Source organism: Ceratina calcarata, unplaced genomic scaffold (assembly GCF_001652005.2).
Source record: "Ceratina calcarata isolate Rehan_Ccalc_2016 unplaced genomic scaffold, ASM165200v1 scaffold39.2, whole genome shotgun sequence".
Lineage (NCBI taxonomy): Eukaryota > Metazoa > Arthropoda > Insecta > Hymenoptera > Apidae > Ceratina > Ceratina calcarata.
In genome coordinates this window covers 3,356,463-3,382,616 of record NW_017162322.1, presented here as the reverse complement: position 1 = coordinate 3,382,616, position 26,154 = coordinate 3,356,463, and the positions used below count along the sequence as shown (strand labels likewise).

At 45.1% G+C, this 26,154-nt stretch overlaps 5 protein-coding genes across 12 annotated transcripts in view; 3 read left to right on the top strand and 2 right to left on the bottom strand.

Moving 5' to 3' along the window:
• The window catches only part of Nhe3 (Na[+]/H[+] hydrogen exchanger 3), a 12,717-nt gene extending 10,767 nt beyond the window's left edge, over positions 1 to 1,950 (top strand). Inside the window, exon 13 of the mRNA XM_026814485.1 lies at positions 1,842 to 1,950. Within this exon, the coding sequence (XP_026670286.1) occupies positions 1,842 to 1,925 (84 nt within the window). The 3' untranslated portion in view covers positions 1,926 to 1,950. The remainder of the gene's footprint in view (positions 1 to 1,841) is intronic.
• Positions 179 to 1,854, bottom strand: LOC108626087 (metallo-beta-lactamase domain-containing protein 1). Of its 2 annotated transcripts, XM_018026526.2 has the most exons (4): positions 1,564 to 1,852; positions 1,320 to 1,484; positions 1,128 to 1,247; positions 179 to 1,073 (listed from the first exon to the last, which is right to left on the bottom strand). In XM_018026526.2, the coding sequence occupies exons 1-4, from the start codon at positions 1,763 to 1,765 to the stop codon at positions 874 to 876; spliced, it is 687 nt and encodes a 228-aa protein (XP_017882015.1). In that variant the 5' UTR covers positions 1,766 to 1,852; the 3' UTR covers positions 179 to 873. The 2 variants fall into 2 exon arrangements, with proteins under 2 accessions (XP_017882015.1, XP_026670294.1); XM_026814493.1 differs by having other exon boundaries at positions 1,128 to 1,484; positions 1,564 to 1,854.
• Positions 1,882 to 4,935, top strand: IntS9 (integrator complex subunit 9). Its single transcript, XM_018026524.1, has 10 exons — positions 1,882 to 1,972; positions 2,063 to 2,257; positions 2,325 to 2,729; positions 2,787 to 3,033; positions 3,095 to 3,275; positions 3,335 to 3,570; positions 3,639 to 3,850; positions 3,942 to 4,127; positions 4,191 to 4,385; positions 4,462 to 4,935. Exons 1-10 carry the CDS (start codon positions 1,964 to 1,966, stop codon positions 4,579 to 4,581), a joined length of 1,986 nt encoding a protein of 661 aa, XP_017882013.1. The 5' UTR covers positions 1,882 to 1,963; the 3' UTR covers positions 4,582 to 4,935.
• Positions 4,936 to 5,142: 207 nt separating this feature from the next.
• On the bottom strand, positions 5,143 to 7,814 carry LOC108626088 (FUN14 domain-containing protein 1). 6 transcript variants are annotated; one of them, XR_001916676.2, is made up of 6 exons: positions 7,558 to 7,642; positions 7,373 to 7,447; positions 6,806 to 6,973; positions 6,512 to 6,707; positions 5,488 to 5,757; positions 5,143 to 5,405 (listed from the first exon to the last, which is right to left on the bottom strand). XR_001916676.2 is itself a non-coding variant. In XM_018026530.2 (6 exons), the coding sequence occupies exons 2-5, from the start codon at positions 7,426 to 7,428 to the stop codon at positions 6,351 to 6,353; spliced, it is 498 nt and encodes a 165-aa protein (XP_017882019.1). In that variant the 5' UTR covers positions 7,429 to 7,447; positions 7,558 to 7,647; the 3' UTR covers positions 5,673 to 5,757; positions 6,323 to 6,350. The 6 variants fall into 6 exon arrangements, 5 of the variants coding, with proteins under 5 accessions (XP_017882018.2, XP_026670296.1, XP_017882017.1 ...); XM_018026530.2 differs by lacking the exon at positions 5,143 to 5,405 and adding an exon at positions 6,323 to 6,428 and having other exon boundaries at positions 5,673 to 5,757; positions 7,558 to 7,647; XM_018026529.2 differs by lacking the exon at positions 7,373 to 7,447 and adding an exon at positions 7,798 to 7,814 and having other exon boundaries at positions 5,143 to 5,757; positions 7,558 to 7,665.
• A 94-nt stretch (positions 7,815 to 7,908) lies between these two features.
• The window catches only part of Utx (Utx histone demethylase), a 71,696-nt gene continuing 53,450 nt past the window's right edge, over positions 7,909 to 26,154 (top strand). The window contains exons 1-3 of one of the 2 annotated variants that reach the window (XM_018026487.2): positions 7,909 to 8,536; positions 8,989 to 9,242; positions 9,335 to 9,443. In XM_018026487.2, the coding sequence (XP_017881976.1) occupies positions 8,448 to 8,536; positions 8,989 to 9,242; positions 9,335 to 9,443 (452 nt within the window). In that variant the 5' untranslated portion in view covers positions 7,909 to 8,447. Of the gene's footprint in view, positions 8,537 to 8,988; positions 9,243 to 9,334; positions 9,444 to 24,399; positions 25,299 to 26,154 lie in introns of those variants that run through there. The other variant, XM_026814475.1, reaches the window with a different exon arrangement.

Genomic DNA, 26,154 nt, shown 5'->3' with positions numbered 1-26,154 from the left:
GTGCAGGACACTTGTGCTAATACACGAATGTATGTATACCATTTACATAGATAATTTGTATTTGCATTTAGACGTGGAAACGATATAAATTTTAGTATGCAGTGAAAGTAGACTAAAACCTAGTGCCAAAGTTCACAGAAACCACGGTATGAAATGGCTACAAGAAAAAGCTTCGAAATTCTTTGGATGACACAGGATCACAGTATTTATTTCAATAAAGCTGCAAAAGGATACACTATCGAGAACATGGGAATTAAATAAAATGGTATTGTCTTCTAAACTTAACTCAGTTATTTTTTAAAGTTCCGCGATAGTGTCGCGGAATGCATGGCTCGTCGAATAATCACTGATATACAATTGACCACGTACTATTAAGGAGTGTATATGATGTACGAATATGTTCAAATATGATTTATTACCAGTAACGCGTAAAACATGAAATATAAAAGCGAAAATGGAAAAAGAGATACGTGAAATCTTATTTTAGATGTTGGCTGTGAACACTTGACAAAAATATCTGAATACGTAGTTCAAACCTTATAGGACGATTACGAGCAACACGACACGTTGAAAAACTATGTCTGCGATACGTCTACGCAATTCTTTCTAGATTTATTTATATTTAAATTAGTAAATTATTTTAGCTACGCGAAAACCGATTACTGATTGACTTTCAACAATTAACAAGCAGGATTCTAGCACGTGGCAATTACAGATGTTCTTTTCTATACGTTAGTGAATCAAACGATATGTAATCATCAGGAAATGTATACACCTATATATAGAATAAAAATGTTGTGATACTATGTGCTACACTTTACAATGTTTAATAAAGTATTTGTAAAAATAATTGAAAGGAACCATAATTAAATTTTACACGATTATTTGACTTTTAATAATTTTCCTCAAGTCCTCGGTAACAGCAAACATTGGCCCGTGTCCAGGTACTATGAAATTCGCCAGATGCATGATGTCAGATCTCATACGTGACTGAGTTGCCTGCAATTCTGCGGTTCCGAATTCTTTCCAAATGGATGGATCCAATATGTCATCTTCTTTTTCAAACAGATCGCCTACGAAATCATTATAGTCACGCTTACGTCTTCGAATATCAAAAGATTTGGTACCTGTTATAGCGAAACATATTGACTTGCTGGAAATAGTTGTATCGACCAAGACCGTGACATCGTCCGACGTATGTCCAGGAGTTGCTACGACTCTTACTCCAGGACAAATTCGATATCCCTCTGTAGATATTCGATTAAAATTAATCATGTTCTGATTGAATGTTGAAAGGAGCAAGACTGAACAGAGTTTACCGTTTTCAAAATTCCTTTCGAAGAACTCGTCGCCGCGATGGACACAAGTTCCGATTATGTGTTCCGCATTTAGGAAGAGATTGTTATTTCCGATATGATCGGCATGGCTGTGAGTGCAAACAACATAATCAATTTGATCGGCTGTTATATCATGTTCGGCAAGTGCTAAAACGTGATTTTTATTAGAATATTTTTATCAGAAATCGCAAACGTTATTAATGAACGGTAATGACATGTAAAGCACCATCGATTATTCTCTGTCGATCCCAAGCTGTCATGGTGTCGACGATAATATTCCTCGACGCTTTTATCAATGTACAAGAACAATTTGCTTTCAACGTCTCATCTAGTTTTGTAGAATACCCACTAAACAATACAATAACTTGGCACATCTTTACTTTCGTTTGAAAAGAGCTCTCATCCACTGCTTTTGCATTTTTATCCATGCTGCCACCTGACGGGGCTCAAACTTGCCTTCGATATGTTCTGTTTATAGGAATCAAATCAATTTATTTATTTCAGTTCATGAGACAAACAGATCGTAGCCGCAAGAATTTAGCTCAAATTTTTAGGTCGGAGGTTATGCTTCGATTGTATGTACCATAGAAGAATCTCTGCGAAGATTGAAGAACGCATCATTAAAAATGAAATTGGTAACTACGATAATATATGTCGTAACATAAGCAATTATTATTCATGTAATTTTTGTTGAAATATTTATTTTATCGTGTTTATTTTCATAGTATTGTTTATCGAGCGAACCAACGAAACCATGCTTGGTTTTAAGTTTCAAGGGGATCACTTTGATGTTGGATTGTGGTTTAAATATGCAGTCCATACTGCATTTCATGCCGATGCCTATGGTGCCCAGTGCAAAATTTAACTCTTTACCATTGTGGCTACCGCGAGACAATCATCAAGACTGGCAAATAGAAGGAGTCAGTATGCTTGTATCTGATAGGAAAATTCTATCAACATGATCCTCTAAACTGATCAATTTTTTAGGAACTGAAAGAATGCTGTGGCAGAGTATTTGTAGATTCAACGCCAGAATTCTCACCGCCTCTTGAAAAGATAATCGATTTCTCAGAAATCGACGCAATTTTAATATCAAACTACACTTGCATGTTGGCCCTACCGTTTATAACAGAAGACACTGGTTTCAAAGGCATCATTTATGCCACCGAACCAACGTTACAAATAGGACGATTCTTTATGGAAGAATTAGTAGAATTTATCGAGCAAACTCCTAAAGCGACGTTGGCTAAGCATTGGAAAGAAATGCTTCATGTACTACCTCCACCGTTGGCCGATGCTCTCAAGCCAAAGTCGTGGAAACATATATATTCAATGTCGGTGGTTAATAACGCTTTATCGTACATCCAGACGGTCGGCTACGATCAAAAATTGGTAAGTAAGCTCAACGTTTCTTTGTAGTACGTTTTCGTATTTCTTTATTTCTCATAGGATATATATGGTGCGTTGACAGTGACTCCTATAAGTTCTGGATACTGCTTGGGTAGTAGTAACTGGCTGATTTCGTGTGACCATGAAAAGGTCGCGTTTGTAAGCGGATCCTCCACACTAACGACGCATCCGCGACCAATGGAACAGGCCACGTTGAAGCATGCTAATGTGTTAATACTGACTGGTTTAACCCAGACACCGACAGCCAATCCAGATACCATGCTCGGAGAACTGTGTATGACCGTTGGTAAGTGTATCATTTAATTAATTCATTTGACACTTGCATCAATCGAGATCTAATGTTACAGCAATGACTGTCAGAACTGGTGGATGCGTTCTGATACCGTGTTACCCCTCTGGAGTTGTATACGATTTATTTGAGTGCCTCAGCACCCACTTGGACAAGACTGGCTTTTCTCAAGTTCCTCTATTTTTCATTTCACCAGTGGCCGAAACTTCACTGGCATATTCAAACATCTTAGCTGAATGGTACGTCGAAAGGCATTATGTGTCAGGCACTCGTACCAACTGCCTCGTGTTTCTCACAGGTTGTCGACCAATAAACAGAATAAGGTGTATCTGCCCGAGGAGCCGTTCCCGCACGCTTTTCTCGTTAAGAATGCTAGATTGAAACATTACACGTCCACGTATGCCGAAGGATTCAGTTCTGACTATAGACAGCCTTGCGTCGTCTTCTGTGGTCATCCTAGTCTCAGATTCGGGGACGCAGTTCATTTTGTTCAGTTGTGGGGAAACAATCCGCAACATACCATCATTTTCACAGGTACGTTCGTACAGTTCGTGGTATCTAATATTGATTAATGAATCTTACGACGAGTACTATTGTCCCAGAACCGGATTTTCCTTACTTGGATGCATTGGCACCGTTTCAACCGCTAGCCATGAAAGCGGTGCATTGTCCGATTGATACGTCCCTTAACTTTACTCAAGCTAACAAATTAATTAGGGACTTGAAGCCGGAACATTTGGTCGTTCCCGAGTGTTATACTCAGCCACCGTTAACTGCACCACATAGGACGGATCTAGTCATAGAGCCAGTGGGAGTGAGTCTTGATTTATAGTAAATTATACGCGCACATTTTGATTAAACCTTTTTTACCGGTTTGAATGTTTACACCAGTTTCTCCGTTTAAGGAAAAACCCTTGATCACTTTCAAACGAGGCGAAGTTATAAAATTGCCGTTAAAGAGGAAAAAGGGCCGCGTATTCATTGAACCAGAGTTGGCGGGAAATATTATTCCAAGCGAAATCCGGCCTGGTTTAAGTCTCGCTTCCGTTACGGGCGAATTGGAAGTTAAGGACAATGTATACACGATAAAAGTATGTACTATCGTACCTCGGCAAGCATTTTGATTCCTTGTTAATTGAACATCGTATTTTTAGAGTATCGAAGATAGGGCTAGTGGGAAGCGTAAAGCGTCATCAGGTTCACCTGCACCTATTAAAGAGGAGGTACTTAAAGAGAGGAAACATGAATACGGTAATTTAGATCCACAGGAATTGCTTCAAAAACTTAATCAAGAAGGGATTCAAGGAGCTAAGTTACAACACACACCGACAGCTACTAGTATTCACTTGGTAAGAGAAATTTATCAAATACTTTCTTTTATTTAAGTATAAAATTTTTCTTGAACTCGTTTTTTTGCGCATGCAGCAAGACGAAGATACTTTGATTCAGATAGGGGACAATTCGACGCACATCTTTTGTAACGGCGATCAGAAGATTCGAAGGCGACTCAGGACCATCATAATGCAGTGCCTCAAGAGATTTTAGGGTAGAGAAATGCCATATTTTTGTACATCGTGACAATTGTATTGTAATTTATTTCTTAACATAGGTACAATTTTTTTTCTTTACGTAGTACACAGGAGAATATTTATTGTAGTACTTCTCGAATAAGCGGCGTGTATTTCAGTGCTTCCAACAGGTTTGTACATGTAGAGAACACAAGACTTGAAATATTACAAAGTAATATTTAAAAAGTACGAAACTTCAATTAATTAGAATTTCGCACTTTTTGTTATACGATCTGGTAATCAAGTGTTACATTCTGTACATAAATTACGTTCGTACACTGAACTATACATAATATGTACAAATACAACTATTGTGGGAGTGGCAGTATTATATCTTCTTTCATACTTTCTCACGTCGTAAAATAATTAAATCAATGTTTTACAAACATTCCAGAAAACGAAAATATAATAAATACTACGGTTCAATCAGAAACGTGTAATTCGGTTACATGTTGGATGAAACACGGTATAACGCTGTTGTCTTCGATTCATTGACTTGGAGTAAAAAAATGATTAGGTAAAGAAAACTGTTCGTAACTTGAAATCAGAACAAGTTTGCTTAGATTACAGGTAGAAAGATATACAAAAAGCAAACATTAGACAGCTTAGTACTTATTAGTAACTTTCTATCAAGTACAATGAAGTTCACACTAATCTCTAGACTATGTAATATAATCCTAAACATCATTGTATTTCTGCTGCATTCTGAATGGTACAAGTTTGCATTTACGTCATCGCTTGATTGATTCAAAGAATCTTCTAAAGTGGTCTGAAACTCATGATCAGCATAAAACGTTTGTGCTAAAACGCAGAGAAATTTTCGTATTTATCATGAAATATATTTTACCATTCATACTTTCAAAGATTGGGCCATGTCTTTTACCAAAGCTTATTGTTGTTCTCGCGACATAAGCACTTGTCTTTTTCTTTTATACAAGTACATGCATTCAGCGTACAGGATAACTTAAATCGGCTTGCCAGTCGCGAAACCAATCGCTAATCCAGCTACGAAAGATGCAAGGAAGAAGTGAAATTCTGTGGGTTTAAACGTAGTGTCACCGGTTACAGAGTGATACCAGCGTCGCGTGCGAGTTTCACCGTTCTTCAACAATTGCTCAGCTTTGTCTAGTTTTTTATCGACGTATCTCTCGACCTGAAACAACGAGTTCGTTACTAATGTTGACCTATCGTTCTATCCTAGAGGAAGCCAACCAAGTGCCGTTGCTTTCAATGAGATCTGGGTGGCTTCTTCGTAGGAAAGAATTCGGGAACGCAGAGAGAAGACACGAGAGTCAGTACGAAGAAGAGAGCGACGCGATTTGATACATACGAAAAGAAAGTAAAAACAAATTCCAATGATTTTGTTTATTGTAAGTCAATGGTTTACAATACTTCCACTGTTTCGTATCTTCATGAAAATGAATGGATAAATTCCTACATAATTAATAATTGAAATATTAATGATTACAAACGCATAAAAGCTTCCTAACGCGTATGCATACTTTTTCAAGTCTCAGGCTTTGAACACGTGCGTAATATTATATTAGAGCCAGCACGATAAGCTTACACGTTGAAAAGTTGTAATAGAAATGTTCGTTAGATGAAAAAACAATTTAAGTGACAAATGGTTGATTTTTAAATACCGGTGATAAAGATGATAATGGTATACAACATACAGTACTAATGTAAAAAGTAATGATTATACAGCATCAACTTGCTTTTTGTACAGAGTCAATGGTCTTTCATTTAGGATGCTAAACCAATAATGAAACCACCAATGAAACTGGTCGCCACAAATGAATTGTATCGACACCATTTTCCTACCTGTAAATGACATGAATTGATTGATTACTCCTGTCTTATGTTCACACATCTATAGTCACAGACGATAAGCATAGTTACGTTACCTTGTCCAAAAACTTTGGTCCTTCACCAGTAACTTTCTCTTCTACCTTATCTGTAATTTTCTCAGCTTTCCTTTGAATCTTGTCCCAATTGACTTTTATGTAACCCTGGTGAGCTGCAATTTGTAACATTATAATCCCACCACCAACTGCGAACGCAGCTACTTTTCCAATTTTCATTGTCACAAAACCGGTCAGCCTGTGTTATAGATTTAATTAAAATTAATACAGACATAATTACACATACGAACAAAGTATTCTTAATCAAGATCGATTCGGATATATGTATGTATATACCATCCTGACGTTGTACCAATAACAATTTGTTTGGTGGCAGACGTTTTGCTCACGTCTCCTAAAATCTTGTCTAATATACTTTTTGCTTCCTTCGATATATCTACGTTACATTCTTCCTTGTTTGCCTCGTCTTTACTTTTCTTCGATATCGGAAGACTCATTTTGGCGCTGAAAACGATGTTTCAGTTTTTAATTTCTATCGTCGATGAACTGACAGGAAATCTTCATGGAAAATGTCAAATTTATTCGTAGTTTCTTTTCGTAATCATAACGCGTTCTTCCAACACTTGTTAAAATGTATCACGCAAATCACAAGGTATAAAGGTATATTTTCACGTCTTTAAATATGATTGATGGGAACTCATTCCTCGACTATTCGTCAGAACAAAAATATATCGATGATTCCATTGCTGAGAAATTGCAATAAAGATTATACTGTCTTTCGCTTTTATCGTAACAAATTGTCCTCGTCTCTTTGACGAACCCGTTAGATCGTACAGGGCGCAGATTAATTATCGAAGACAAACAACGAATTCCAAAATCAGATGAAAAGCAAAAACTGTCTACCGTTTAAGTAATTTTGTTGCTCCTGACTTGATGGGATTCTTACGAAGTTTAGGCATGATACAGTTCAGGTGTGTCCTTACATTATATAATATTTCGACAGTTGTTAGTATTTACGGTTATAAGGCTCACCTATTTCTTTGAATCACCAAAAGTATAGAACAGAATTAACGGTTTTGTATACAGACCGATTTGACAGAACGAAATCCGGTATCCCGCAACGATCGTCTCGTCTGGGTTTAAAGATTCTGAAGACGTTACAACAGCAAAGTGATGAAACGACCGTCCGTAATATCCTTTAAAAATATGATGCAATCATTTTTGGATTTGGCTGCATATTTGCAAGAGGAAATTTTATAAAAGCATACAGCCAAGTTTCTAAATATGAAACAATAGTCGATTATTATTATCTGTTTATTCTATCGTACATTGTTTCTAAACAATAGCTAATGCTAATTGTTACGAAGAAGATTCATAGTTTACAGATTTTATATGATTCTTTCAATTCAATTATATTTTATACGAGTTCTCGTGCGTATGTAATATCTGTACAAAGAAGCGTTCAAATTTTCGTGCGACTAGAAGACGTTACTTTAGTATCAGGAATTCGGTCGACGCGAGCCATGGAAGTGGTGGGTATACCGTGGAATTTGTGGGCATTAGGCGTCTAAAAGCCATGCGCCAAGATGTCACAGCTAGGGATATCATGCGGAGCCATTACCGTACAATACATCAGGGATTCATCAAGAAAATAAGTTGAATCTAAGCCTGTCCATGTCATGCACTCGGGGCCTACAGATACCTTCATGTTCAAGAGACAAAGTACGTCGCTACAGAACGTTGCTAGTGACTCCTAGTGCGCATGAGTCCCACGATGTGTCCATCACTGCATGAGCCGTGGTAATCGTCTTCCGTCGCGTGATTCTCCATCCTGGTTTAACCTGATCGCCGCTTTTTAAAAACCTGTCGTTCCGATGAGGTGACGAGATGTCGAGGGCATAAATCGTGATAACTCTCAGATTTCTGTGCGAAGCGGCTGGTTCCAAGTGCAAACATGTGCCCACTCAGTTTTTAACGAATGCATTTACCCAGCACGAAGATGGCCCAAGATACGGACGATATCAACTTGACTCCTCAAGAATTACAGATATTATCCGAGTTAGACAGGTAATCTTGTATTAAACGATATCCATCGCGCTTGACCTTGTGCTGATTTCCCAATTTTCCATCTGACAACCGTATTTTTCTCGCTTATCGTTCAAAATATAACCTGAAAGGTTTGACAGAATAGGCGGGCAATTCGATCGGTTTGCTCAGACCAATATACCTATGTCTGTCCTGTTCATTACTGACATCCTCTTCATGGGATAAGACGTATTTTTAATTTAACAACCCATGGTGCGATTGTTGAGAATTTTTAAATCAATTGTTGCACTTGAAATCTGACGAAAACTAAAGTGTGTACGAGCGTGAAAAGTGTTTTGTTAAAAATTTAATGTGAATTTTACGGTACAATACCCCTGCACGTTTGTACCGATTAGCATACATACCCATTGTCGTCCTATTCTGTTATCATCATTCTTCGATTGGTCATTCTTGTTTTTCCAATATGATGGCAGCCGGCAGTTTGGCTTCTTAAAATTAAACTCACCGGAGCAATCGAAAAGGAAAGCTTTAGTCGTTCGTGCAATAAAATATTTGGAAAGGATGCTGGTCCAGGCCCAAGCCGAGAAGCAGAGGAGGAAAGCAGATAGTACAAAAATGAATGTTGACGACTTAAAAGACGACGAGGAAGACAAAGGGATCAGCATCGATCCTAAAACGTACTGTAAACTAGGACATTTCCATTTACTCTTAGAAGATTATAGTAAAGGTACGTGTTAATTTTCAATACTTTTTATTGATGTCCTTGACAAATACAATTTTTTATACAATTCTAATATACAATTCTTTTTACTTTAACAGCTATGTCTGCGTATCAAAAGTTCTACTCGCTGAAGGGGGACTACTGGAAGGATGCATCCTTTTTGTATGGTCAGGGCCTGGTCTACTACCACTTCAACGCCTTCCAATGGTGAGTGGTACTGATAGAAACTCATTCCGCATGCATCTATTTTCTGTTTCCTTCATAACTCGTATTCATTACAAATTTGCTTTAAACACTGAGTACATAAACGTTGTCGTGAACGAACGACGACAAAGTCGAAATGTTGAATGGGGATACGCTCGTCTTACAAAGAGGACATAAGATAAAGTGGATGAAAGTGTCAGTAAAAAAAAATGTTACGATCTCTCGTGAGAGTCGTTCACCTTGAAGAGCGGGCGTTGGCCCTTGGAACGATGTACACATGGTAGAGTTCATCGTTCTCGTCCTGCGTTTTCTATTTTTTTAATTTTGCGAAAAATCCTGTCGGCAATACGATCCTCTGTCGCGTCACGTGGGTAACGTAGAGACTCTACAAAATTCGATAATGCAGTGCGCTCAGGAAGTTTACCGTGCAAGCTCGTCGCGTCTGGTTCGAATCCGACGATAGATGTCGCGTGCTTTCGAACGATGCGGCGAAAAGTGCCTACGTGCCGAGTTGTTGCACGGATATGGCGACTAGGGAAGCGCGTGGGGGGAAATAATAGGCCAAGTACGTATTTGTTTCAATGGCCAAAATGATAATTTGGATTTCTAGCACGTTACGCTGTTAATTATAGTACCGAACTATCTCGTTCCTCTCCGTTGCTACATTCGTCTTTACGATATACTACGTTATTTAAGTTTGAAAAAATTTAGACCCCGTATCGCGTGAGTACTTTGCATATAAATTATAATATCGCGCTCAGAATTATTTTCACAATTATGAGACGTACGACCGTATTCGGGAAATTGACGTTAATTAACTTGGTTACCGGTGTTTTGATTCTTCCCGTGAAACGAGTCTCGTGTCACGCGAAGTACATCTGCCAAATCAGAGAGATCGGTACTATATATATTAGTAATTTCGGAACGGTTAAGAAGATCGTGACACCATTAAATATCAATTAATGCAGTTAAGCTTGTCGTTCTTGATTAACTGCAGCGTCGGTGACGGGGTCAAATGTTCGGCTGTCACGTTCTAATTATGAGGAGGCTCGCGTCATAATTACTTACACAGAGACACGCCAAAACCGTAAAATGTTTCATTAAGCCGATCGATCGCCTGCTCGAGCAGATAAACCGGTTTGGTCTAAATTTATTAAATTTCAGACTGGGATCATTACGATGACTGTTTATCTTGGAAGATGTTACGCTTTCACGGTGTTTCGTTGGTAATTACATTGTACACGGTGTTTGGTATGAGCAAGCATACGACAGATATTGTTACTGTTAACTTGACATTTCCTGTCAGGCAATCGGCTTTGTAGACGGTCAGGAGTGGGAATATCGATTTCCTGTTCAACCCTCCTTTAACTCGGATAGTGCAAGATTCCCGTGGAACGAACCTCACCGAGAGGACTCCCTTTCGGTCTCTCAGTTCGTTCCACTCGACTACGACACCACACACCTAAACGTTATCAATTTCTCTGATTGACGCCTTTTCGCGACTTCCTTTCGAGAATCCCTCCTCGATCCACTCTGTTTAATTCGACAGAGGTAACTGATTACTAAGAATAAAGACAAAGTGGACCGACGAAATTCTTGTGTTTCTGGTGTCGCATTCAACTCTGTAGATTCGACGACGATTATTAATACCGATAATAATTATTCCTCGACTCGAATTGGATTTTTCATTATTTTCAATTATTGAAATCCACTGATAGACGTCAAGACTCGCGTTAACCGATCATGCGTATTCCCGTGGGTCGCGAAGCGTCCTCGAGGGTAAAAGTTCAACTCGTTAAAAATATACATGCTCGGGTAACTCGGCTCTCTTTATCTGTTCTCTGATTGACGCGGATGCGGATTTCGCGCTGATTCTTTTCGATACGTTTGTTGCGATGACTCGCGCACCGTGAGGAAAGTATGCGTACATCGGTGTACTGAACAGACGCGTATTTTATTCCACAACGGTAATTCGCAGGCGTTCGTACGATTCCGCCTCGCTTTCACACGGCATAACGAAATATTTGTACATGTGTTTCGTTAGTTCGTATTTTATGACGCCGTCGCTTCTTGAACCTGAGGTTTTTTTTTACAGACATAAATTGGTCGAACGGTCAGCCGATTATAAAAATTCTTCTCCCTCGAATTCGTACGTGGTTTACGTACGTGCACGTCTTCCGTGTTTCACTTCGCGTGCAGATCAGTTACTAACCTTGAGACATCAACGTAACCGAGTACGCGTACACCGTCGATCAAGACGCTGGTACATTACAGTTGCATTCATTCGCCGGCGTCGCTATAATTATATCATTATCGTTTTCTATGTCGGAACATATTGAATAACAGATCGATGCCGTTCCCCTTACGTCGTTACGTTCGGAGAGTACACGACGATCACTCGTCGTGTCGTGACGTACTCAAAAGGGTACTGTCTTTCGCCTTTGTTCGATTCGATGAACCGCAGACTTATTCACCGGGTGAAATTGAATGGAAAATCCTCTCTCCGCGGATGCGTGAGGCGGTTTCCTTGGACGTGTATTGGGTTTCAAAGCGTCCGTTCAGGTGTACGTAGCAGGAAGTACGTAACAGCAATTATTTTTTAGGCCACTTTGAACGAAAGGACCGAATTACAGCCGAATACACCTCGTGCGCGGACCATCGCGGCCGTGAAAATAAAAGAACTTCCGTGAAACACATGCCGGCCCGGAACCATTCCTTTCATCGAAATTCCGCGAGCACAGATGTACGAGTCGAAGATCGGGGAACAAGTCACAAATGGTAGAACGCTTAACCACAGTACGCACTGTGGTCCGATCCCACGTAGAGCCAAAGGGTTTTGACATCGAAGGATCGAATAGAGACACTGCTTCGAATTTTTTATTCCTTTATCGTATAAAATTCTACACAGACGAGTCGTACTTTGAAAAAGAACCGACGGGTGCAGAATTGGAACGATGCTTTCCTTAAATTGTCCTTATTATCAATTGCTCGTATCGGCAGCGATTTAAATGCTGCGAAATACGATTCGATGTCCGGGTAGCGAAAAGCATCGATCAGTCGCGTTGAATCGTCTGTTCGTTTTGATCCCGAAAGAAATTGAATTGGAAGCAGATATATTAATTACGTTCGCGTGATAGGTTGGCTCATCGTTGCAGCGTACGGGTTCGCGCTCTGATCGCGATAATTAGGCGAATAGAACCGTGGCTCATCGATAACATAAATTACAGAGGGAAAATGGTTCGTTGCACGCTACTCGTTCAGGTATCGACGGTGAAATGGATATTATCGTTTCTTTACCGTGAAGCTATTTCTTTGTTACCTCGCGTCACGTGAACGCACGACCAGGGTGCGTTCCGGTATGTTCATGGTATGCGTACTTGGAGACTAGTTTCCAAAGATGTCTCACTTGAATGCGTGGAAAAAATCTCAGGAATGTTATACTCGTAAAGAACGATGCGAACAGGTGATGCGCACTTGTGCCGCGAAATTTTATTGAATTCAATGCGGAACCGAGTACAGAGAAGTGTGGTTGTACAGAGTCGCGAGCAGCCGGGCTAGCAACCCCTTCGTTCGATCGGTGGACCTGTTTCTTTTTCGCCGACTTTTCACCCTCTCTGAGCCCATTGAACGGGGCCGAATCTCCCTGAGGGTGATTCACGTGACGCGTGACTCGTCAGTTCGTAAATTCTCGCCTATGGGCGCGTGTACACGTATATTGCACGGAAGGTTGTGCGTCGTAGCGATGGTTGCAACATTTATAGCAGTCATCGTATTATGCAGTCGGTGGCTCTATGCATGCTCCTGTTTTATGCGGTATCGATTTTCTCATTTTCTGTCCACCCGCGGTCGCGACGATCGGAAAAATGTGCGACTACTTTTCTCCGGCATATTTCTGCGTATCAGTTCCTTTTGAATCTGTGTTTCTCGTTTTAACGGTGTAACGAGTGCGATCCCAGTCGAATGTGCATTATGAATGCATCGTAAATGTGCAGACAACGTCGAATCCGGACGTATCACGGTTTCCGTTTCGTGGGACAATTTTAATTTACGAATCCTGAGAGATCATGCTCGTACGTTTGGTCTGGGGTCACACGAACGACGATCTGACAGACGCTTGTTCGCCTTTTTCTTGGAAAGGTGTATTAACGTCCCTCAGAACGACGCTCGCGTGTCTCCGAGCCTCGTACAAATTGATTTTCAAAGAATTAGAAGCTCTTTTGGGAGTCCTTCGAAGATTCTCTCATTGAATGCGCGGTATGTTTTTTTTTTATTTATCGGAGATACAATTCTAGCAATGAACCGACGACGTTTCGTTCGAAGATAGTAAGTGTTTCGAGAGGAGCTGCGAGATATTTGTCCGCCATGGCAGAGTGCCGCTTAGTCACGTGCAACGCATAGAGATGCGTTGCAGACGATCGATTTTATAGCCTCTCCTTCTACGCACGTGTTCCCCCCATGTATAGTCACACGTCAAACTGGCGATCGCAACAGTTCTTATCTCATGAGCTATTCCCCGTAGAAGCAGAAAGCTGGACAATCGTTTTTGCAATATCGATTCCACGGTAGCACCAATCGCGATCTTTCGCCTTACACGGTAAAATTCGTTTTTCACATGCTCTGATAACCATTTTTATATAATAGTTCTCGTTACGAGCGTCCATGTCGGAGTCCTCGTTTGAGAACTCGAGAATTCTCAAGTACAAGTGCTCGACTCGAATTGACGGAGCGTCATATATCCTGACAGTCATCATCGTTCCATCGTTTCGCGTGGAATACCTTCGGCGTTAGAATAGAACGACAATTAGGTTTCTCGTCACTGTCAATTACGTTAGACGCTGTCGTAGTTAATCTGGTCAGTCGTCTGTGCAATTATACATTTATCTTGGATCTCCTCGTTGCGCGATCGAGTTATTTTCTGCTTTCCATTTTGGGCCACGGAAAAAATACAGACCGCGCCATTGCGACGATGGGGACTGAAACTTCTCGTTTCGCACGCGACGCTCGAAGTAGATGCGTTCGTGTGCCAGCAAAGGAAACGAAAATTCTATTTTCACGAGCGTACGTATGCAGCGGAGGTTCGTTGGTTGGCGAGCGGCCGTGAAAAGAACGCGCGCGCGTATAAAATTCAGAGACGACAAGGGGCAATTAATTTGAATACTTATCTCGCCGTCGGCCACGTGTTCCCGGCGGGCGCGGAGAATTAAACCGAAGGAAGCGGTCCCTTAACAGTCGGCGGTTCGCATTTATTCGCTGTTATCGCGCGGTCTGCGAGTTTCCAGAGGCGGGTAGCTGGCCGGACGGGCAGGCAGTGGCCACCCCGGCCACCTTGCACGTGAGACTTTTCACGAGGTACGTGCACGTGTGCACGACGTTGCCCGAACGATGTGCCCTGCCGCGCAGTACGCGTGCAGCGAGCGAGGTGCACGCGAGCTATGACCCGGATCTCCCGATCGATGTTCCCTGGCCTAGATACGCTTACGGAGATTAATATTTTTTTCACGCAAGCCCCGTCGACGACGATGATCGATCTCCCTCTCCCTTTCCACGAACTTCGCGCCGCGCCGTGCAGTTTGAACTCGACGCTCCTCCGCTTGCGTCTCAGAATCGACCCCCCCTTAGAATTAGTCGCGCGGGTCCCGCGACGTATTTGGCACGAAAGAGTCGACGTGGCGACGTTTCCCTGATTTTGATAAACGCACGTCGATACTGTGATTCAAACGACAAAATTCAATAGTATTTTGACGAAGTGCGTTCTGGTCCAAAAATAATTCGTAATTGCGCTGTTCACGAGATCGATCATACGAATTGACGCTTACGAGTTTCATTCAGATGCTTTAATTTCGAGTCACAGATCCCCAGATTGATCTCTGAAATTCTCGTTACTAACTCGTTTACTTCCAACCATGGGATTGAATGAAGCAGGTCATTTAAATTATTCCTCGAACAGTACTTTACGTGGTACTGTGGATTTTCGTGGAGACTGAGACTCGGAGGTGTGAATTTAAGAAAGGATCTTTTAAACGGCATGCAGTTCACCGTTGATATCTCTTGTATGTTTTTGCACATTTAATTTCGCTGTAAATGTACAAATTCCGCGGTCTAGTCTATCTCTCAAGATAGATCCTAACAATTATACAAACTCGGGTACCGAATTCAAATTGATTGAATACGATGCGCCCTGTCGAACCAGCTTAACCGACACCTGAGAGCGAACTTGCATCCTGGAAACCGCCACGAATGGCACCGACCGGATGGCAATGACCGCTATTCCGCTCGGTGCGTCGTCGCCCGTTTCCGTCGAAATTCCGATTTCGCGTCGACATAGCTGGTGAGGCTATGCATTTGCTCGAGCATTCGTTCCGAACGGATGTACCGTGTAAAACAGCTCGTTCACGTACGTACTGATTATCGGTCGCATTCCGCATTTAAGATTTCTGTGTGCCTGGAAGCCGTTTCGGAAATCCGAGTCGTCAGACTTTATACACTGAGCAGTGGTTCCTCGACGAACAGATGGAAGTAAAAATATTTTGAGCTAATCGATCGATTCCATTGCCGTTCTCTTTCTACGTTCGTAATCAAAGTTTGGCACTTGAGTGGTTCGGTCGAATAAATAGGAACTGGTCGGGTCGCATGCACGGCGCGCATCGTAACGCCGTTGCGAGCGTCAGGTGGATCGGCGCAGGTCTCTCTGCCCGTTCCTTGCTCGGTGGTGCGCATTGGTGTTCGTCGTATGCAAGTGTTGCCGTATAGGAAGGACAACGAGGACGACGACGCCGACAGCGGGCGGCAGGGAGTCAGTCGTCTCTGTATTACTTCGCGGATCGTTCGGCGAGGTCATGGTCAGCCGGCGTGCTGAAACCGAGAGTCAACAAACTCTGGCAGCGAAGAGAGATACGAGCCGGCACCGAGAGTACCGCCGGTCCACCTACCCGACCGGCCAGTTGACCAGCTCGCCGGACGTAACCCTCGGTGATTTCCTCGAGGAAGTTGCCCACTGTCAACGGATTCTCTCTCATCCATCTTTCGTCTTCGGCCGCTTTTTTCGTCGTACATTTCCCCGTTGTCGCGTTCTCAGAGTTCAGCAGCGAAATCGATCCGAGTTTCCATTCTGTTCGAGTGTCAACGTTTTATTCTTGTTGCACGTCTCCGGGCACACGTGTGCTTATTTTAATGCATACGTGAGCACCGTTTCCTGTACTACTTCCCCTTCGTAACGTATGTACGTATAGAAAAAAATTGTGCGGGACACGGAAACACCATAAAAGGGAAAAAATTCGAAGCCTGCTTGACTCGTCCAAGTCCGACGTTCATTTTATCTCGCTCCCTAGAATCTAGTCTCGCGACCGAAAACCGAATGGTACCGATCGATCTCCGAAATTCTTTTTTTCGCCTCTTCGCTCCGGACGATCGCACTTGGCACTGTTCGATCCGACGACAGAAGATCGATGCTCACGTCGGTGTTCATGTTCGAATCGCCGGGTCCGAGAGATACGCGTGTTTACGTATACAGGCGGGAACACGACGGGTTTATCGACATTGGTACTGGTGACGTCGCGACCCGCGTCGCGGTGCCAGCGCCCTGGACGGGGTCGTGCCTCCGCGAGGTGTGACGTCGTTGGGTAGCGGGGCAAGCCTCGAACCAATGCTCGGGTGCCACGTCATTCCCAGCCTCCGCTCTTCGGCAACGGCGAGTCACGTGACGTCACCGGGGACGACGCGGCTGCGAGTTGAACGACCCCCGCGGACCAAGTTCAATACACCGACCGAGGAAAGATACGACCCGCGGACCTGCGAGCCCGCGACCATAGTTCCTTCGTGCCGTGCCGTGCCGTGCCGTGCGTTGCCGGCTTTTCGCTCTTGCGCGTTTCGTCCGTGGTTCCCCCGGGTCTCACCCGAAGGGAAATCGGAGTCTCCTCTGCTTCGCGTTCCGCGCGCTCGCTCGCTCGCGTTCGCTTTGTCTCGCCGAGGTTCGGTCTCTTCTTCAATCGGACCCGTCTGACCGCCGTCGCGTTCGAATCGAACGCCGGTCGACCGATCGGCGGTGCCACTTTGCGACTTCGAACGATACCACGAATCGCGACAGGATTCCCGAGCCGAGGCTCGCGACTTCGACGCGGTTCGTACGACGATCGCTGCGTCGCTTATGCTCGCTCAGAATCGATTCTGTGATTGATATTTTCATCGGAATACGCGAGGCAGAGCTTCGTATCGCGGTTCACATCGTGCTCGTCTGAGCCACTTTGAGCTTTTTAATAGTTTAATACGCCCCCGGCGTAGAGATGCTCCTGGCGATACGGGGCCACGCGTACATGTGTATCGCGTGATACCCAAGAGTTACTCATTAAACGGGAGCTAATGCGAGATGAGAGATGCGCTTGAGACGTATTTTGATCATTCTCTGTGGTGGTCATTCTCGATTCAGTTCTCATGGGAATTTATGTTTTTTTTAATCACGCTCCGTTACGGTTTACATACCATCGAACAATCGCAAATGACTCGAATTACTCGATAGCGAATGCACCGTACCAAAAGGCCGTAGTCTTTGTCATCGATGATTGAATCTCGGTGTTGACGATTAAATTGTGTCTCTCGCAACCATGAAGCGATTTCAGAAGCCTGACAGTAGTGGGTCACGATGTGCGTAGCAAAGGGAGATTGTTACAAATCGTCGATAAGGAATGAGAATAGTAAACTCGTAGATAAACGGGACACGGGGATAGCGTGGCGGTTTGATTGCGCGGAATCGTTCTTCGAGCATTAGCTTGAGATCACGTGACCTCTGTTGCTCAACGTATCGTTGAGTCAAAGCGAATGTAGGTAATGTCGTCGAGTCGCAGGAAATTCGCTGCGTTAAGCGCGGACGCGGTACTCTTTCCCTTCGATAAACCACACGTATGTGTTTTGCCATCTGTCTTGCGAAACGCGTTCGACGAAAGCGCATTTTGCTGTGTCGCAACCCGCGAGGCAATTAAATGTAAGTCACGTCCGCAGAAATGATCGACGAAACGATCCCGTCGGCTTTCAGAAAAGTATTTTTAGCGGCGTGACGTACGGACAGAAATTTGACGTTCCGAATCCGTTGAATAATCGAGGGGAAGCCGCCCCGGTTGCCCTGTTTTCAGTCGCGAACCTCGGCCGAAAGTCGGACTTTTATTTCGGTCGAAACGCATCTCGATCGGTCTGTTTTTATTCATTTGGCCGGCGAGGAAGTTAAAATTAGCCGTCGCGTCGTTACATCTGGGAGTCAGTGACTCCTGCGTGCGAGCGTCGTTCGCTTTGCTCCAAAGAAATCGGCTCCACGCCTTCTGGCAGGCACAGCTGACGCCAACAGGGAAACGATCGAACCAACAGTTCTGAATTATGTTTAAACAGTTGTTGCACAGGATCACGATGGTACAAGGATTTGCTACTTATGCATTTCTTAATATAAATATGACGAATGGAATGCCAAGAAGCGTATTCCATGCACGAGTCCCGGTAAATCATGCAACGTCTGAACAGGTATTCGCTTGAAAAGGTGCTTTTAAGTATTATTAGCGAGGATGAACATCGGCGGGAATATTTCTTAGGCAGACACAGGGCGGCCGGCTAGAAACGGACGATCGTAACGTCTTCCGTTGAGTATTCGCCGGCGTAGAGGAAATGTGCTAACAAAGGACAGGTGGTTTCGAAGAGTATACTCGCCGTCTAAGACAATTCTCGTTTCCGTGAATCTCTTTCAAGCCGGTCAGCGTTCGGACTACGTACATCCTCGTAGGATTCGTTTGAACATCTCTAAGTACTGGCAAAATGACGAATTCGAGGCATAAGTCTTTCTACGGACATCGTCTCGTTACTCTAGTTGTCGGTTCGATAGATCGTATCACTGGTCACAATAAATTGTTTACACACCCATGGAAAGATGCCGTACTCTAAATCGTTCGTAATGAATCATAGCGTGTAGCATGTCGCCGGTTAAAATTCGTTCACCGTTCATAAGCAGGGAACGACGTTCGACCGCGGTGCTAGCTATCCGCAGCCCAGATCCCGGGTCCGTTTCCCATTCGATGTGTGACACCATGCTGGGCAATTTATATGCATCCATTTGTAATAGATGTCGTGAAAGTGAGCGCACCGGTGGTTTCCGGCGTGCCAGAGGGAGAGGAACGCACGAAACACGTGGTTATTAAACGAAGTGCGTGTTACGGCCACGTGGCTCGGCATCTGATAAGACCGGTCTCTAACGTGCACATACGCCTCGCCACTTAGCTTAACTAACTGACCATTTTCTTCCCAGGGCATCTTTGTAAAATTTACCCCGTGTTCTACGTCGACGCCGTAATTCGCGGACGATTTTCTTGCCCGCTTCCGTTCTTTTCTTTTTCGTCCCGAGGGAACGATCGATGCCCGAGCGTGTTCTCTAATCGCATCGATGCAACCATATTTTGCAAGTGTCACGGATCGCCTAATATAAAATAATAAGCCGTCGGACGGGAGACCGTGAGTTCCGAGGAACAGAGATACGCGTATCCCTCCTTTTTATACATTTTCTGCGCGCGTACACGTGTGGAAGTCGTCGTTTTGTGCAACCAGACCGAACTGAGTACTTTTCACCCCGATACACCCGCGATCGCTTTAATTCTCCGCGATTCGGTAGCTTTAAATCCCGCGAGTGTATCGAAATTCATTCGCGGGCTCGTGTGTCGAGCACGTGGCACGGTGCATACGTTCTCAACAGTGCATGATCGATCGCTGTTTGCCGCACAAACGCGGCGGAGGCGTCTCGGCTTCGACGAAACCGATCCATTCCGGTCGACTTATCGATTCCGTTGAAAGTAACAGTGTTTCCGTGGAAAAGCGAATTAGGCCAGATAATGTCTGTCGGAGCATTCGGATTTCCTACCAGCTGTCGGCGAGTAATAATGAATTGTTTCCGGCCGATGTGCGCGTCGCGATTCCAACAGTCGAGCAGATAAATTCGATCTCTCGAGTTTTAGAAGTCGGTGTCACAGTTCAGATCGCGTGCGTTTCCAGCGCGAGATCGAACGGTTTCGTTTCTGCTGAGAATCCGACGACCCCGTTTACTCGATCGAACATAAAAATTGTTCGCCTTAAAACGAATCCACAAGCGGCACGCGAGAGTTCGAAACGGGTTGGGCGCGTTCGTTAAAAATAATTAAATCCGAGCTGACGGTCTCGCACCCTCCGTCTCTTTCGAAAGAAAGAACCGAGGAAACGAGATTGCACCGCGGCGCGTGTATTTTGGTAACGAACCTCTCCGCTGGAATTTTCGTCCTTCACATTTTCACCGCGCTCATCTCCCTTTAATTCATCTCGACGACTTTGTGAAACGAGGTGGAAAATTATTTAGTTCACCTCTCAGATGGAGCACCGTCGACGGCGTTAAAGTTCCCGTTTTGTCAGAGTCTCGATACATCGCTCGAATCAGTGTTTCGATGATCTTTTCTATCGCCGCGATTACTCAATGATTACGTGTCATTCACGACGCTCTCTCTTTCTCTCTCTCCTGATAATTGTCCAGTCGCACAGCGGCAGTACTCCTGGAATCACGTCATGGTCGAAACGGCGAGTGAAGTAATCGTACTCGTTGCACTCGTTTTTATGTAACTAACCTTCGCTCGCGTTATCTATTCCCATTCACTGTGCGCGACGGGTAAAAGACTCGTTTCTCTCGATCGTGAAACTTTCTCACACAATCGGGCTCACGTCGTTGTCGATTGACCGTGTCTACGCGTCAAATGAATCCTCCGTCATCTCGATACCGACCGGTCTCACGTAGTACGACTCGCCGAAAGAAAAAAAAAAAAATACCGTGAAAACGAGACGAAGAATCGTGGAGGAAGCTCGTCCGACGATACGAGTATCCGTGGCCGAGGTAAGAGCCTCGTCTAATTAAGATTAACCAGTGAAAACGTGCGTGAGTAATCGCAAAGTCTCTTCGCGCTTCGAGCGTATCGACGAGAAAATACTCGGTGCTTTCTGCGTGTACGCGTCGACTCGAACACTTTCCGTCTCGTCATCGAGGATTTCTGCCAATTAGTCGGACAGAGAGAGAGAGAGAGAGAGAGAGAGAGAGAGAGGTAAACGGACGGAGGATCACCGGCGAAGCGTCTTCGGTCCGACGACGAGGAGGAACAAACGAGAAAAAGGAAACGGGAAAGTGCCGTGGCCTGTGTATTTTAGTAACGAACGCGGCGAGGGAAGAGCCTCGCGTCGTGCACACGCGAACAAAGACGGCACACGATTTTTGGAGCTTTTTTCCCCGTCTACTGTTCCCTCCGTCGTACATTACCACGTTTCACCCATGTTTCTACGAAACATAGAGTACCGACTCCGAGAACGTTCCTCTCCGCATTTATATTTGTACATTAAACGCGTCGGCCCTCTTTTTACGTTCTATACCTATACATAACGAATCGCATCCGTTTCCGTCTTCTCTCATTTGAAATTGTAATGCGACTTTTGTACAGGCTTTCGGCGAACGACGTTCTGGCTCGCGTTCGCGTTACGTAATGTTCACTGCCGCTGTTTGACGATCAGCTCGTTTCGTTTAACCGGAGAGTACGTAAACCCGTACAAACGGGATCGGGACAATGGAGCGCCTCGGTTCTCAATTGACGATCGTCACGATGGCACGACGCGTCGGGTGTAGGAAGTAGATTCATTGAAATCGACTCCGGAGGAATTCGGCGTGGTACCTTTCGTTCAAAACAGCGAGTTCGACGAACCTCTACGAACGCAAGAAACAGTTTCGACGATGAGAACAAGGTTCGTGTGTACGCACGATGCGGCATTACTGACGATCTCTTTGACGAATTCGGTTCCGTCTCGGTTGCCTTAAAAGTAGACGAGTCTTTATTCTCGTCATACGCGATCGTTGTTCAATTTTGAACATGGACGCTTCGTTCACGTGCGATCTGGATCTAACTTAGAAAGATCTTCTGTTCGGCACAGGCTAGGAATTCGATGAACACACGTGCCCTTACGCTCGCGGTCTCTAAGTTGTAGAGAAAATGTGCCGCGCCAGATCACAAACGTGTAATCAGACGATTATGCTTATAATGATAGGTTGGAATTCTCAGTAACCGAGCCGCCTAGAGATCCGCCGACCGACGAGGGGGCCTATTTACCTACCCGGGAAAGTTTTGCGGTCGCTTCGGCCGCAAAAACCGGCGTGCAATTTCGACCGACTCTTGTTCCTGATTCCATTGTGACTCGCGCGGTTTTCCCGTCGTTCGCGCAAACGTAAACGCACGCGCGAGAGTGATTTCGACCGGTCGAGCGCGGCTCGCCAGAACCACGTGCACGAGACGAACGATGCCGCGTAATTTGGTAACGTCACATTTCCCTAAAAACGAGTTAGTCGCGAGGTAGCAGATTTCTTTACACGAACAGATCCGGTAGCTGGTATATGAATCATATATTTTCTGGAAGCCGATGTGATTCGTTTAATCGGCAAAACGATGCATGATCTTTCGATCGTGTCATAAATTAGACTAATCGCCAGTTTGGTAAACGGAATTCGTTACGACCGAGTTTAAACGTGTGTGCAAAAGTTGCTCGAATATTGAATATGCGCGATCGATAGTCGAATGTTTACAGGCTTCATTTTGCGCGCTTTGTAAGTATAGATAAGCGAACGAAGGCTGGTTTTGCGTAAAAATAGCCGCGAATCTGAACGCTTTAATCTCCCTTTAAAACTAGCGACGTGTCACTCATACAAAAATGACCGGTATTTTATGAAAAGTTCAATGTGTTTCGAATCTCCGTGTGGCTGCGTGTCAAACTCACGCATACGCGGGTTTTTGATCCCGTTTATGAGGGACCGTGTCGATCTGAAAATTAATGGAAATAGGCCGGATTTTATTGGAATCACTGAAATTCGTATCGCTGGAGCAACGGAGGCAAAAAGCGAAGGAAAGGATAAAGAAATCACGTAACGTCGTTTCGAAATAGTTTTATTTATGAAGACTTGTACAAAATTTTCTACGTTTTCCTGGAACCACCCCATGGTCACGTCGGAACCATTAACTAAATTGCCTTGCGCGCAAAGGTTAACGAATCGGTAGAAGGTACAAGGAAACGATCATACCGCTGGGGGCGACGAGCGATTCACGGAAACCGATCTGACCACCGTTCCTCGATGTCCGATCGCTCGGTCCGCGCGTCCGGTCGGACGCGATCGATCGGAACGCGAGTGGATCTCGGTGGCGGCACGGGATGTCGCGACGCAACGTTATCACGGTGTACTCGGCCGTTCAAAATACTTGTACGACACAATTAAAATAGTTGCAGGTAATTCAGCGGTTTTAATTACGTCCGTGGCACGCGTGTCGTATACGAAATTGACTTGGCCGTCGTGTATATCGTGCGCGCCGCGATCACCACGGCGAGCTTTGTGCTTCGTTTGTAGGTCTTGGTCTTTTGTATGACGTTCTCTTTCGCGCCGACGCGGGCGGAACGGTGAAGAGCATGCGAGAAAGAGATTAGCAAACGCGAGCCTGCACCGTGGTGATCCGGCATAATTCGTTGACCGTTCTGAGAATGGTATTTCCAGCTTCTTCTCCTTCTCCGACAAGTCGACGTCGTGGCTACTGCATTTCATATTTCAAGCGCTGAAGACGATCGCGATCGACGGATCTAATTTTATCGCGTGACGATTCCTCCGCCACGGGCGTCGATCGAAAAGGGTCGAAAAATCGTAAGTCGTTGAGAAAAAATCGCGGACAGCTGTAATGGCACAGATGCCGGACAGGGTCGGCACGTCGGGCGGTGGCTCGTCGACGTGTATCACGGTACTGTTCTAAAACAGGGCCACTACGCGTGCGCGATTCCCCTATCGGTTCGCCGTGTGTCCTCTTCGTCCCTCTACCCGTATCGTCGTCCACTCCCCACCGTATCCATCTTCGCGGATCCCCCACTCTCGGCCTCTAATCCCTGAGGAGAGTGTGCTGTGCGCTGTCGGCTGTGCCTGTGCCCTTCGCGCCAGCCGCGTCCGCGTCAGTTGCGTGAGAGACTTTAACAGGGGAGGTGCTTCACGGCACTTACCGCGCGGAGCACCCTCTCCTCTCATTGATCACTGCCATTAGTAGTATAAACATCTAGTTATACGTGTAATCGAACAACGACGTGAAGACAAAGCGTGTTGAAATCCGCTCGCGTCGACGACTGTGATTCCCTAAATCGTGCGTCACCCGAAAGAAGAAAACTGTCCGCGGTGTACAACGTGATATCTCGCGCGTCTACGCGATAAGTAAAACGTGAAAAGAAGGGAACGACCGTAAGAAGTGTCGGCTCGAATCGAGGTGAAGCATCGACGAGCTCGGGTCATCGTCGCGTCGCCGATGCTCCGCTTCGCGCGGCGGAGCGTACGTCCGTGTTTTCTTGGTGGCAAACGCGTACATGCACGTATGCGTAGTGTTCTCTCTACTGTCAACCGGGTCTCTCTATCTCTCTTTTTCTCACTTTCGTTCTGATGCATCGACACGCGTTCTCTGCCTGACGCGCGCGGCCTCGTTCTCCTTCCATCCTCCGTTTCGTGTTCTCCCTCTTCGTGATTTCGAAAAGACACGTACGATCATGGTGCGTTCGACGATGTTACGTGTGGTGTCGACGTTGTGACCGAGAACGGTCGCAGTCCGGATTCCGTGCACGGATTCGAGCAAGGAAGTCGGTGAACTTGTGCATCGTGCCCGCTGTGATATTCTCGTCCCCGGCCGTTCTCCTCCCCTCTCTCTCGCCGTTCGTGTCGACCGAAGATCCACTTCTGCGTGTGCACGGCCTTCCAGCGGCGTATACACGGCGTCTTCCTGGCGCTGATCGAGATTTAAATTCCACGGACCTCGGGCGATTTAAATGGTGAGTGAAGTGACCGTCTCTCTCGGAGCGTCGTTCCGTTCGCGTGGTTGGCACGCTTGCACGCGTAATACGCGGATGCGCGCCTCTTCCCCTTGGACGATCGGCTCTCTCGGTGCCGCGCGTTACGTTTCCTCCGAGATCGACTGCACGCGTCTCGTTTAACGGTGCATCGGAACGCGATTCCAGCCGCGAACAGTGTCACCGCGCCCCTCTCTCGTTCCCGAGTACGAAATTTTCGTCGAGGGGCACGATCGATGGCTCGGGGACGCTTTCGTATACGCCCTCGACTCGTCCTTTGACCCCTAAACGAGCAAGCGCCGTGTGCGGCGAATATAGAACACTCTCTCCTCCTGTCTTCTTCCCTCGCATTTGTAAAACGAGGGCGACACGAACTTCTCGCAACGTTTTCGATCTTGTCTAAATATCGTTTTAATCGTGGTATCTCACTCGTGTCCATTCGTTCCTCGCTTCCATCGATCCGAGCGAGTACGTCGAGCAACGTCGCGTCGTTCCGTCGAGTTACTTCGGAGTTAGCCAGGTTTCTTCCTCGTCACCTTGACCTCTATAATCCTTTCTCACGATGGCTTAACCCTGTAACAGTTCGTACGAGCCAGGCTCGGCGAGCTGATCGATCGGGATTCTCTTAATGCGCGTTTCTCCGTGTCTCTGTTGCGAATAGAAACATTTTAGAATGGGTATACGAAATATGGACGCGTTCCCGACTGGTTGCACGTACGCCACGCTCCTCGTTGACCACTGACGGCGATGCGTACTCGTCATGGTTACGTTCGGCTAAAATGCAGTAGTGAGCAAAGCAAATCTTCGGGTCTTGACTCGAACGTACGCGGGGAGATTT